The sequence below is a fragment of the Cinclus cinclus genome, chromosome 6, assembly GCF_963662255.1.
Source record: "Cinclus cinclus chromosome 6, bCinCin1.1, whole genome shotgun sequence".
Classification (NCBI taxonomy): Eukaryota; Metazoa; Chordata; class Aves; order Passeriformes; family Cinclidae; genus Cinclus; species Cinclus cinclus.
In genome coordinates, this window is record NC_085051.1 from 25,560,219 (window position 1) to 25,574,171 (window position 13,953).

At 41.7% G+C, this 13,953-nt stretch overlaps 1 protein-coding gene across 6 annotated transcripts in view; it reads left to right on the forward strand.

The window, feature by feature from the left end:
• The window catches only part of ITPKA (inositol-trisphosphate 3-kinase A), a 39,215-nt gene that overhangs the window by 13,663 nt on the left and 11,599 nt on the right, over positions 1–13,953 (forward strand). For all 6 annotated transcript variants that reach the window (XM_062495773.1, XM_062495772.1, XM_062495770.1 and 3 more), the window contains 2 exons: positions 10,251–10,347; positions 12,207–12,420. In XM_062495773.1, coding sequence (XP_062351757.1) covers positions 10,251–10,347; positions 12,207–12,420 — 311 coding nt within the window. The remainder of the gene's footprint in view (positions 1–10,250; positions 10,348–12,206; positions 12,421–13,953) is intronic.

The window sequence follows — 13,953 nt, forward strand, 5'->3', positions numbered from 1 at the left end:
CTGGAGATTTTGCTGTGGCCTCTGAGTCACTGGGATGTTAAAGTGGTGGTGAGCCTAGCCCTGAACTGCGGGGCAGGCAGCATAGAGCTGTGTCTCCAGGTAACAGACTGCACCACCGTGGCAAATAAGATGAAGCACATGCTCAGCTTCCTTCCCAAGTTCACTCAGGGGAGATTAGTTTATTGAAGTTATTTCCTGGCTTCTTGCCAGAACAGTCTCTCTTGATGTTACGCAGAAACCACACCTGATTTAAACAGATTGGCATTTGTAGTACATTTGGATTTGAGGTCGTGCACAGTTCACATATGACACATTTGCACCTTAACAAGTTGTGATTAGTTTTAGGCTAAACCTGTTTATTGGTCTGTGCCCAGAGGAATGTGGATGTGTTTGGGTTTTATGTATTTCCAAATATTCATCCTGTTTGGAACTGATAATTCTGTGTCCTGCTTGATAGGGTGTTTGGCTTATTTTATCATGTTAAAAATGTTGTCTTTCTAGATGTCCTCTTCTCATGACTGGAGATGTCAGTCAGTGACCCATGAGATGTGGAAGACGGGCAGAGAATTGTCAAATTGCTAGGCTGTTTCTGAAGATACCAACTGCAGTTGTTCTGGAGGTTAAGGGATATTTCTTTCCTTCTGCCACACCATCTGCCGAAGTGGTTTGATTTACCACATATCTGTTCTGAGTGATGGACAGCCTGAATAAATCTTGAACGTTTGGGCTCTGAGTCAGCTTTCCTATAGTGAGGAGCTTTCCATTTACTTCTTGGATAACAGCATTTCAGTTTCCAGCAAGACTGATGTTCTGGCAGAACCCTGATAGGGGCAAAATGTCATTGGCTCAGCTTTCCTGCACTCAGTAGGGACAGGTGGCAGAGCTCCATTCTGTTAGAGAGCCAGTGTCTTTCAGAGCAGACAACAAGCTGTGAAAGTAGGGATAATGGCTGTGTTTAATGCCTGTTACGGAAGGGACTGTAGTGTCCCTTAGAACAGAAAACAACATATTCTTGTTGAAGTAAAATCTGTCAGTCAACAGTATCAGCTTTTACAACATATCTGTGAGATAAACGAAGGAAACCCTTGTGACAATGCACCTTTGAAGCCATCTAATTACTTTATTATTTTGTCTTTTGGCCTGGAAATAATGTAGAGGTTGTAGATATTTCAGTTGGTAATAACCAGAAACAAAATGCTGACATGGATTCCTGCAAAATAGTCAGCAGACCGTGGCTCTTGATGCTCTTTGCAGGAAGGCAAGCAAGGCTTTTCCTTCTTTGTAGTTAATTTTCCTCTGATTTGGAGGGGATCTGTTCCTCGAGTGTACAAGTAGAATCCAGCTATGGAGTGGGACATGGAATTTTGTGCTCCTAGTAATTGAGTCTGATACCGACCATCCATTTCTCTTGCCTTCACTTCTTCCTTTAGTTCAGACATAATGAACACCCAGCAAGCTTACCAAGTATCCTGAAGAGTAGCAAAACCAAATTATATGTGCATCTCACTGCTTGGTGGGGCACCACAGGGGAGAAAACACAGGAACCTGAGGCTTCTGACTTGCAGTGTTGCTTCAGCTTATTACATTAAGTGTTTCTCATGAGTCTGAAGATTTAGCCCAGCCCATCCTGAGTGCAGCACAAACAGGAAATGGAAACCCTGCAGTCAGAGGATCCACCTGCTAAATGCTGGTTGAGCAGCTGTGGTCCTCACCCATGGCTGAGTGCAAAGCCAAAAGCATCAGGGGTTAAGAGCAGGCTGAGCACTCTTTCTTCTCTAAGGTTTGGGGGCTGGAGGGTGAAAGGGAGAGAGAGATGAAGGTGAGTTCACAGTTTGCCTGGCAGTCTGATGAGAGGTGCTGATCAGGAGGCTGCTTGTGTGGCATGCAAACTGCTGCTCTTTAGGAGTGCATGTTCTTGCTGTTGATTATCAGTCTTATAGCTCCAGCTGGCACTCCTACATTGCGGGAAGATCAACTGTGTGACAAAGCAGGGAGTGTTAAGTTCCCTTGGGGACGTAGTTACAGGGATGGTCAGGGTTGCCAAGGCATCCAGCAGGTGGAGAGGGTTCAGGGATATCCTTAACCAGGGACATTGTTACACTGTTTGTATTCCTTGAGCAACAGCTGACAGCATTTGAAGTAACACAGCTTCCCTGGCAGAAGGCCATTTGCTGCCATTTGGCCAAGTTATCTGTTGGCAGTGACTGGCATAGACTTCAGTGTGAAGAACGATGCTGTTCATGTCAGGGCACGGACTTTCTAAAGCTGATGCTTGCAGCTCCGGGCTCTGGACAAGGCTGTCCAGATGTTCGTTATCACAGTGCAACATTTTGGCCCCAAATAGCTTTTTTTCTAGTCACAATCACTGACTTCTGTGTGGATTTGTGTTTGGTGCTTCAGGAACCTGTTTCCTGCCCCAGGACCAAGAGAAGGTGAAATAATGGGGCTTAGTGAATTGCTGTAAGAGCCTTACCCTCTCTTGGGAGCTGAATTAAGTGTTGCACTCAGAAGCTCAGTGATAAAGGTTTGTGCAAGGGTTCACTCACGTACGTTTGGGAAGCATTCTCCTTTTTAACTTGCTCTTTCACCTCCCACCCAATGAGGTCTTTGTCTCAATTTGTGATTCGTGTCTGATTCAGCCAAGTGGGTAGTAGATTTGGCAGCAAGAATCTCCTGAGCTTGAGGATTTCAAGAACCTTTAATAAGGGGCGAGAGCACAGAAACTGGCTGCTGAAAACATCAAGTGCCTTCCATTATAAATTTGGTGATTTGCTGTTGTTGTTGTTTGGGGCATTTTTGTTTTAGCTGTGGGAAAATCTTGCACCTTGCTTCCCTACACAGAACCTTTGTGGATATTTCTCTTATATTTCTCCCAACAAATAGAGTAAAAATGTCATGTATGTCATTTGCTACATGTCTTGTTAGGTGTTCTAAGTTTCTTCAAATTGGAGTTGTTATAGTCTGGATAATTATTAAAAAAAAGTAATGGAATTTATATAATCTGCCATCAAAGGTTTTTACTGTCTGCATTAGGTGTCTTAAAAGCATGCATGAATTTGTGTGTACATATATGTATATGTTACTAGAAGAAACACCAAGGATAATTATGATTTACTTACATTCGGCATAAAAAAGTTAGCTGGTTCAGGATCTGCATCTGACCAAGATGACTGCCTGCCTGTTTAAGATCTGCAAAGACAACTACACTGAGCCTCAAACTGAAAGAACTCAAAACCAGAATCCCTCGATAGGCAAATTTTGTGACTGCAACCGGAAAGATACTGTGTTGCTCAGCAACTCTCACTGTCTTTTTAATTTTTTTTTTCTTATATAACATCACTCAAATCCTCAGTTCTCTCCATAAGGTGAAACCATATGGTGAACTGTCCCAGAGCTGTACTCATTGAAAAAAATGAAATCCTTAATAACCATTGAAGCTGGCTGTTGGGAAGCTGCACCCATGGAAAAGTATTTAGTTTGAGGGAAATTGTGCTGATAACAACTTGTCTTGGTAAAGTATTGTGGTTTTGACAGAGCAGTAGATACTTTGCTTAAGTGTTATGTGATTTTTTTTATTTTTTTTTGTAGATTGTAATTATAGTACGGTTATTACTGTCTACATTCACACAGAGGAAGAAGCAGATGTAATTATACAGTAATTAAATTAGGCCAGTAATTTTCTTGGTTGTGATTTGCTCAAAATTATTTCTCATGGAAGCTTTTTATAGTAGTGGTAGGCATTGATTGCGTTGAAATAGACGAAAACAAAGTTTTGTTTGGGCTAGGTGTAGTCCTTTAAAATAATATGGTTAATAGCTTTAGACCTACATTTAAGTTCTTTACTTGTTTAGGTCCAATATGTCAGGTCAAAGCCAATTAAAATAAAGTGGCAAAGAGTAATGGCAGCAGAGAACAAATATATTATTTTAATTTTCTAAATTATTTGAATTAATTGAATAAAGTGGCATAAATAATTTGGAAAACAAATTAGCTTTCAAACTGATTTCAGTTTTAATAAACCACGGTAAATAAAACAGTCAAGGGTTTTGTAGATAAAATTAATGCAGAGGTTTTAAAAAACATTTTAAGTAAGCCTGTATACTATAAAAAGTAAAACTGGAGGCCAGGAAGGCCAATGGTATCCTGGAATGCATTAGGAAGAGCATTGCCAGCAGGTCTAGGGAAGTGATTGTACCCTTCTGCTTAGCCCTTGTGAGGCTGTATCTCTGCTTCTTCGTACAAGAGAGACATGGAACTCCTGGAGCAGCTCCAGAGAAGGGCTTTGAAGAGGATTGGAAGACTGGAGCAACTCTTATGAGGAAAGGCTGAGGAAGCTGGGCCTGTTCAGCCTTGAGAAGACACAACTGAGAGGGCACCTCATCAATGTCTATCAGTATCTGAAGGGAGGGTGTCAGAGGATGTCAGGCTCTGCTCAGTGGTGCCAGGAGGACAAGAGGCAGTGAGCAGAAACTGAAGCACAGCAAGTTCCACCTTAATAGGAGGTAGAACTTCTGCAGGTGGCCAAGCACTGGAAAAGGTTGCCCAAAAAGGTTGTGAAGTTGTCTTCACTGGAGATAGTCCAGAACCATCTGGATGCAATCCTGTGCCACATACTAGAATGACCCTGCTTGAGCAGAGAAGTTGAACCAACTGACCCGCTGTGGTCCCTTCCAACCTGACCCATTCTGTGAAGCAATAATAAAACTGTAAAAGATACAGAGTTTAAAAGAAACAATTATCATCAGAAAGTGACCACCCGCTCGCACTGATACTTAAGACACCTGTGTGAGTAATATTGTGGACCTCATGAGGATTTGTTGTGTCACTCAGAGTGATGTGCAAAGAAGAGAAGAGGGACAAAAAAGCCAACCCAGCAGAAAGATGAGCCGCTGGAGAATGACTAATACTGGATAAGTCATAACTGATACCCAGTTTAGTAATTCTTAGTGTTACTTTTGGGTCTGCTCGTAGAAGGCAGTTCCAGCAATTGACTGGTCTGACGAGTTCCCAGACACTTTTTACTTTTCCAGCCACTCTCGTTGTGGTTACTGTGCCCCAAGAGGCCAACGCTCATCACCTTCTCATGTGCATGCTGCTCACTGTGTTGGCCAAGATCCCTGGACAAGGGCTGCTCAGTCCTCCTGCATTTTGGGCACACGGCTCTTACAGGATTGTTTTGATGCACATAGTAACTTTTTGGTAATTATAGTTTGCTGTGCTCCTTACAAGTCCCTGTGGAGGAACTTTGTTCCTTCTAGGAGTTGGTGAGACACTGAGTAGGCAGTGGCAACCAGCATTACAGATTAGATTTCAGCCCCCAGGTCCCAGAGTAGCAGAATTTAGCCTAAATGATGTAAAGACTTTAAGAGAACAGTAGATAATGATGGCTGACTATTAAGTACTTATTCTTAAAGCCTTTTAGGAAAAAAAAAAGGATTACTAAAAAAATTTCTCATTATCCTTTTGTTTCTTGCTGTCATAATAGCTTTCTTGTGTAGGCTTTGCTCTAGAGCACAAAAAAAAAAAAAAAAAAAAAAAGGACAACAGGATCTTGGATAAAGAAACAGCTAAAATTTACCCAGTAAAAGAATTCAAGGGTCATTGTTTACAATAGCCTAGCAGAATTTCCATGATGAATTTCCAGCTCAGGCAAGAAACTACACCTCCACTCTGCTGCTGATGGAATCATGGATGTTTTTAAAGACCCTGTTGATTTATATTGAATTTTAGTGTTCTTTAACTCATTATAGTTTCAGGTAATATGCTAGAATTATGAAAGCTGAATTGCTTAATTTTTCTGAAGAAAAGGTTTTTTCATATTCCCCCTACCCCCAATGCTTCCTGATTTAGATGTCATTGTTGCTTTTAATTTCTGTAATTGCTGAAAAGTCCTAAGTGAAACAAATTCTCTTCTATGTTACCTGTTAGTAATTTCTTGCCTGAGGGTAGTTACCTGTGTTTCAGATGTTCACAGAACTGAGATATTATTGTTTTCATTTTACCCTTAAATAAGTTAAAGATTTTATTTATTTTTTTCACGGAACAGCAGAGGAATGTTCAGGTCCCTATCAGCTGTTGCCTTTAGGAGTTAGATTGGTTCTCCTGTTCCTGAGGGATTCAGCATATGCTCAGAGAGATGCTGTTTGTTCTGTACTGCCTGTAAAAAAACAACAGCAACTAAAAAATCCTCATTCAATTCAGGGAGTTTGCACTAATCTCTTCAGTGAGCTTGCTTATTATGAAGTTACAGCTCTTGCCCTGAAGTGATGGGAGGGTCTCAGGAAAGCCTGGTAGTTCTTGGGAATTTATTCTTGGGGACAGTGGGGTCTGAGCCCAAACTCCTTTAAATGGATAAAACACCTCGCAGAGAGTTCAGTGGATTTTCATCAGGCAAGTCCTCCAGTGTATTTGTGCAGGCTTATCATGGCTGTGCCTCTGCACGCTGGTCGTGTGTGAAGTTACATGCTTATTGTGGGAAAAGGCCTGGAGAAAGCTGTGCTCACACAAACCTGTGGTCCTCAGGTTACTGCTGCTCTCCATGGATAGACATGATGGCTGCAGCCACCTTTATCCAGGGTTGAATAGGTTGGGAATACCTCACCTGGCCAGCAGCATCTTGTCTGCATGGGCCCAAAGCAGGTTTCCACGTCTCCTGCGTGGATGTGTGCTTCTCTTCAGAGCTGTGCTTCAAATTTAGGAAAGGGAGTCAAGAGAGTAATCCAGGTAGCAGATCCTTTGCATACACTGTGGCTACATTGTGTGAATTGCTTCTTCCATTCTCTTCCCTGAAATTTTGTCCTTTTGCTGCCAGGGGTACACTTGCCATGGCACAGACTGTCACGTGGCCTGCAGAAAGCTTGCTTTTCCCTCTTTAGTGCCCCACACCTTTTATTGCTCAGGGGGTTTATATCACATGTCAGTTAAAGTTCACATTGAATAACTTACATGCTGAGTCTAAAAATGTTAATATTTTTCATGTTTGCTTCTTAACTCTTTTGGAATGCCTCTCTTCTTACTGTTGGAAAACTCCTGAACATATTGAGGCATATGAAACAGCATCAGTGGTGTCAAGAGCATCTGATTCAGACAATCCTGAATGCAGATACAGTACAGAGATAGCAGATATCTAGAAGAAGTGAGGTCTTGGAGAAACCCAGGCAGAACAAAAAATCAAGAAAGACTGAGCAGGAATCTAGAAGAAACAGGAACAGAGGAAAATAAGGCTGCAAGTACAGATTGGCAGTGGTAGAAGTCCTCTTTGCCATTGCAGCATAAAGCAGTGATTTGAAAAGCACATAATGCCATTGCTAACAAAGAAGAAATCTTGCTTTAGAAATAGAAGTGAGAATGATTCCTCCTACAGCAAGCACACAAAGTTTTCATCTTCCCACTCACACCACTGCTCTACCAGCATGCAGCCCTGCTTGCATCCTGGCAATTTGTACCCTGGGTTGAGTGAGCTGGGAAACTAGAAATTGAGGTAGAGGAAAGTGAAACTACTGAACCTCTGCTGATGGCAACACTCCCCACGGGACAGGTTTGAAGGCAATCCTTTCCCTCTTAGCTTGAGCCTTCTGCTTTCCCTATCTTGAGGGGGAGGAGAGGTTTATGAAGAGATTATTTAAAATTAAAAAGGGTAAATAAAAATTGCCAGTGTCTGTTTATTGGATGAGTAACTTAAACATGCTTATCCAACATACTTATAACCTAAGCAGCCAAAGTCCACTTGAGCTAGGGCTGAATTTGGCCCATTGTCTCTCCTTCACACCCACAGTACAAATAAAAGGTTCAGCTTCTCAGTGTTAGGTGGGAGGGAGGAGGCAGGAGAGCCACTGGAGTGTGATGTTGCATTGACAGTTGATGTGTGTTCGCTGAGAATCTGTGCTCCTTGTTACTGATGTGTAGAGCAGTATGACAAGTCATTGGGAGACAGGCTGCAGGCTCTGGGGAGTGGAACATTACCATGTGTACAGGCTGTTTATGGCAGAGTTGTGGAGCAGTGTTAACTTCTCATTAAGGGATGGGGAAAGAGCAGTGTTGCCCTGAAAACTGGTCTGGAATCTTAAATCTGGCAGGAGCTACATTCAAAGTTATTTTACTCCATAACGATGTTTTTTTGTTGTTTTTTTTTTTTTCAACTATTGTTGAAATAACTTGGGGCTCTGTCCTTCTGAATTAGAAGCAGCAGAGTAGACTGAAGAGCTTCTGCTGTCAGTGAAATCTGACAAATAAACTATACAAAAATAATTGCTACTTCAGAAACAGTATTTACATTACACTTTCCTCCAGAAGGAGGCTATGGACATATTTAAGTGGTTTACAAGAGTCTCTCTCTCATCCTCACAGAACAGCAGCTGGGTCTGCAGTAGACACAAGTCTCTGTTCAGCACTGCAAGGCTGCAGTTTGGAACAGCTTAAGGCAAATTGCAAGAAATACGAAATCTAAATAATATGGCATATTAAATGACCGAAGTTAGTTACAAAATTGGAGTTTAGCTAGAGCTAGTAGTGTTTGTGGAGTTTTGTTAAGTGCAACTGTGTCTTCATAATTCTCAAACATACAGGATTTTTTCTGGATGCTTCCTCTCACTGGCATAGTATGTTTTCAAAAGTACAATTGCTGCATGGGGCACAGACCTGACTAAGAGTGACTTAATTTCAGCTTGAACGCCATTAAAAACCAAACTTAAATAGGTAGAAGCAATTTCATTTCAGAGTAAATATGCTCATATGGCAATTATATTGTTATGTCAGTTTAATGCAAAGTATAACTTAAAACTTTCTTGTGAAGTCCTTAAAAAATCACTTGTATCTGTGGGTTCACATATCCTCTTGATACATTCTAAGATAACTGCAGGTTTTTGCCCTCACACAGTGACTGGTGTTGCTGGACATGCTTTATAAGAAATGTGGTGTAAGTTAATAAGTTTGGGGCAGCATGACCAGGTCAGAGAGTGATCTGGAGAGCAACATTTGGCTTTGTATCATTGCCTGCAATTTCACATTTTCAGTTTTTCACTTAGACTGTAGAAGACAATAAATGTTAGGTATCCTAAGCCCCTGAATCTTCAGATCAATATCCATGCTAGAGAAGTCACAGTTGTCTTGAATGTGTATTTTTCAGTTGATGAGCAAGCACCTAAACTTGTTTTAGGTTTGACGTTAGTGCCTCCTCTTGATTTTGGTGATTTCCAGTTGGGCCATTGATAAACACTTTTGTAAATGCAGCCTAATCACCAGCTACACTTGATCTCAACAAACCCCCTCAGCACTAAACTGTCATGCTATAAATATAAAGCAGCTCCATTTTTCTTCTCCGGCAGGGTGTTGTGTTCTAGTGATGGAAGAACTGAACCTGCTGTCCTTGTTTATAAAGCACTTTGGGATCCCTCCAAGTGTAACATGAACACTGGTGGGCTGTGGTTCTCTCCCACCTGGGTTTCAGTTCCAGAGCATGAGACGTTTTTGCTTTCTACTTTTTTTTTTTTTTTTTTTTTTTTTTTTTAATCCTGCCTTTGTGACAGAGCACTCAGCTGCTCTTTGTGAGCAGCTGTTCTGTTTCCCTGTCTGCCTGCAGCAGTACTCACACAGCTGTAGCCAAAGATTGCCAGAGTAATGCCCAGCTTTGTTAAAAAGTAACAGGATTGGGAAAGAGGGGAGGGAGTAGGAAAATTCATGACCTGGAGTAGATTCTACAGCATGCTGTCAGTGGGTGCTGAGGGACCTGGGTGAGCTCCATGTCCAGCTAGAGATGTGCTTCCTGTGCATGTGTCACAGTAAGATTTACCTGCTGGCTTGGGGAAAGCTGTTAATCATGAGGTGATGCTGAAGTTCTCTGGGAAAGGAAGTGTTGCTGATAGTGACAAGCAGCTTATGTGCATGTCTCATGGAAACTTAAATGTGCGTATGTGTGCATGTGTGTGTTCGTTCAGCATCTGCTGTCCACATACTGGGTGACTCACACACAGAGGGCAAGGTGTGGCTAAGGGCAGGCCTGTGACGTGCAGTCTGACTTTTTTTTCCTCATAGGCAGCTTTCTTGTGCATGGCAGGACGTTATCTTTATTTGTACATTCTTGGGTTTGTGTGCGTATTTTTCCAACAATGATGATAGTGTTTGTTTTGCGGTTCCACCTTTGAGTACTTACACATTAGTGAGGAACAATTCAATGTGCATGAAGCTGTATAATACATTTGTGGCATGTCAGGATTTCAGCCTTTTCCCAACTTAAGATTTCTTTTCTTTTCCAGAAGAAGGCATGGCACACAATTAAAACCATGGTTAACTTACCAGTCATCAGCCCCTTCAAGAAACGCTACTCATGGGTGCAGCTGGCTGGGCATACAGGTGAGAGGGGTATCTCAATGTGTTTGTCTCTGGAGTGAGGATGACTGTAGCAAGAACAGTCTTTCTCTGTTTCCTTCCTTCAAGTAAAAAGGAAGCAGGCAATATCACACAAATCTGTGACCTAAGGTGTATTTTAGTTGTGGTGTGGATAGGGAAGTGGGAGTGATATACTTGAATAATGAGATGAACTGGGAAGCAATGGTCAGACTCTGGAAAAGGGCCAGGCTTGTAAGGTGATATGTGTAAAATACTTGTTAGAGGGAAACAAGAGGTTGGGGAGCTAAAGCCTTAATCTGTCTCATTATGTTGGTTGTGGTATGGGATCATTTTTCCTGAGTGAGCAGCCGGTAGTTAGTTCTCTAGGGGGAAGGATTACTGTCCACACCTGTATTGTGCTTCAGCCCTGGAAAGGACAGTCTTTCTAATACCTCTAAATACACTCCAAACCCCACATCTGAATGTAAGTCCTTGGGTGGTAAACAAATGGGAAAATTGCCTTCCTGACCAGGCATTTGCATTGTGAGTCCATCATTGTTCACCATGCAAGTGCAAGGAGCAGTTGGTTGGTTCTAGTTTTACATCTGTAAAAATTGGTAGGTGTGCTCCTGATGGAGGCTTAGTTACATTTGTAAGGCAAAAAAAACCAACAAAGAGAAGTCATCAGGTTTGTGTCTCGTGCTTGTTATAATTCCTGTGCAGTGCTTGTGGGGTTTTATTAGTACACATGTGGGCAGGCACCTACACTGCATCGTGCTGTAATGCAGTATGTGAAGCTCCTCTGTGTATGCTAATGCCCTAATATGGTGCACTTCAAAGCTGTGCTGAGAAATTTACTGAATTGAGTGGCTGAATTTTGCACAATGGTGTTGTTGGGTCCGATTCGTACCACAGGAAGTGCCAAGATGACCCAGTCTTAATGCAGGTTTTGTCACAGATGTGTGGTGTTGGCTTCATCTGTATGGAGTGATGCACTGGTCATACAGTCATAACTTCTGGATACTCACATAGTAGGGTGTAAGATGAGGGTTAAGAGTTTACTAGAAGCTGATTAGGAGAGATACTGTTCCAGTTTCCTTTTAGCAGTGTTCTGTGGTTTGGTTTATTCTATCCTTTCTGCAGCTGTTCTTCTCTGATAGGAGGTTTTTTTTTTCTGAACTAGAACCTGGGCTACTACCAGCCTTGCCTTTTTGCCAAGGCAGTGTCTGTTCTTGGATTTGTCAGAGAAGAACCAGTTTGCAATGGCTGAAGGATCCCACCATGATAAAGGTTGAGTGTTATCCCCAGGATTAATGAGGCTCCTACTTTGTTGGCCTATTTTTTTTTTTATGTAGATTAAAGGGTGCCTCTGGATGAAACAGGTACTTTCTTCAGATGCTGTTGGCAACCAGTTCTGGCTGTTTAACTATCACTGACTGACTGCACTGCCTCTGTCCAGACACACTCAGCAGGTGTGCATGTGCTGTGTGAGGATTAGGGACAAAGCCAGTGCTGGCAGTGTTATGCAGCTTTAAAATAGCCTGACAGAGGATTAATGAATTCTGGCTCGTGGCTTCTTCCTGTGCATTTTAGTAAGTACAGTACTGTTTGATAGCCTAGCAAAGTCTAGCATGGAAAAAACTTCAAACAGCAACTGCACTCCTTAAAGCTATAAGTTCTGACATGGGAGTGTATCCAAACAGACTCACTGTTAACAACTGTTTGTCCAATGTGTTTTATTTTTTATGAAAAGCATCTTTTCTTTTCAGGGGAAGTCTTTAACTGCTGCCATGAGACTGAGATAGATTAAACTGGAATGGCGGGGAGAATTTTCTTTTTTGCTTGTCAATCTTGTCAGCAAGTGTTTGATTTTCTTTTTTTAGGGAGTTTCAAGGCAGCTGATAGTGGGAAGATTCTCAAACGCTTCTCAGAGAATGAAAAGGAGTGTTTTGAGCGATTGATGAAAGACCCACTACGCTCCTGCGTCCCTTGCTTCCATGGTGTGGTGGAGAGAGATGGCGAGAGCTACATCCAGCTGGATGACTTGCTTACTGATTTTGAAGGGCCAAGTGTGATGGACTGCAAGATGGGGATCAGGTGGGGTGAATGAAAGAGAATGTGCTTTCTCTGCATTTGAAGGAAGGGGGAAACGTGGTCATGCTCACAGTCACCTTGCACAACCTGAGAGCAATGTGTCCCATTATTGCCAGTTTGTACATGGATTCTGGAAACTAACTGATCTATAGCCTCAAAAACTATCCACATCAAGAAATTTTCAGGGGTCATTTAAGACAAAGTTTCTCTGCAGTAGCTTGATAATACATGGGAAAAAATGATTTATGATTGATTCCCTGCCAGTTCATTGAATCTTTGTGATATGGTGATTCAGAAAGCCTCACAAAGTAAAATTTCTATCTCCCAATACAAATGACTGAATAGCATTGTGAAAGCCCATTTCCAATGTTTGAGTGAATTTTTGCTGGTACTGATCTTTTCTTTAAAGAGTTGACCATTTACTCAGGACTGACCTGTGTTTTTCCCTACTCTGACATCTTGAGGTGTTGCCATCTCTTTGTTCTCCAGGTTCTTACTTTCTTTCCCGTTCTTTGTCTGTGATTAAGATGAAAACATCAAAAATACTATCTAAGTATAACAAAGAGAGAGGGATTTGTTGAGATCCTGGAGTAAGGTAACAGTACAGAGAAGTATGAGCTGTCATAGTAATCTTTTGGGTGTCAGCTCAGATGCTCAAGAGTCATTGTCATAAATTAGTTACTCTACTTACAGGAGTGCAGATACGCCTTTTCAAATAGATGCAAAATTTTAAATTAATTAGAAAGATGTAGCAGTGATGTGTTCAGAGGAAAGAAGAGAAGGATTTGCAACAGTACACATTTTGTTGAAAGTAGGTGACATTCTGGCATTGAGTGACATAATCTCCTAAATGCCATCCTGGTTTGTTTTGCTGTGATAAAATAAACTTCAGGCACTTGACATCAAGTGCAAGGTTTAGGAATCCAGCGCAATGTAAAGAACGTGGACAGTGCCTTTCCAATGGCTACTGCATTAACAGACTGAGTGATAAGAGCAAAATGAGGAAGTTTTGTGTCACTTCACCTCCCTTTTCTTAGTTACGTCTTCTGGTGTGGAACTACTCTGATAGTCTGCTTAACTCTTTAGTTCATCTATATGAAGAGTGGTTCTGTCTTTCACTGAGATGCATTAAGTAAAACTTAAACTTTCTGAGGCTTAAAAATATTACCCATGTCTGATGTTTTTTGAGGAGAGAGAATGCGGTAAGTCTTCAATAGCCCTATTTGGTTTTTTGATTTCATTATGAGTGACCTCTCCTACCTGTCCTCTGAAAATGCAGTTCTATTTTCTGGCACAGTGGGAATTCAGCTTCCTCCTATTCTGTAACCAGGAAATAATCATAACTTGTAACAGTAAATAAAGGTATGGTTAGAACAAGAAGTGAATTAGGATTCCTGATTCCTGGGGCTGTTTCCCTAAATATGCCTGCACAGTCATTGCTCTGTGTACTTTGGTTTCCCCATGTGCAAAACTGGGGCAATGATAAGGCTTGTTTTCCTGGTTGATGTTTCTTGAGGCCAGTTTGTAAGCTGTAAA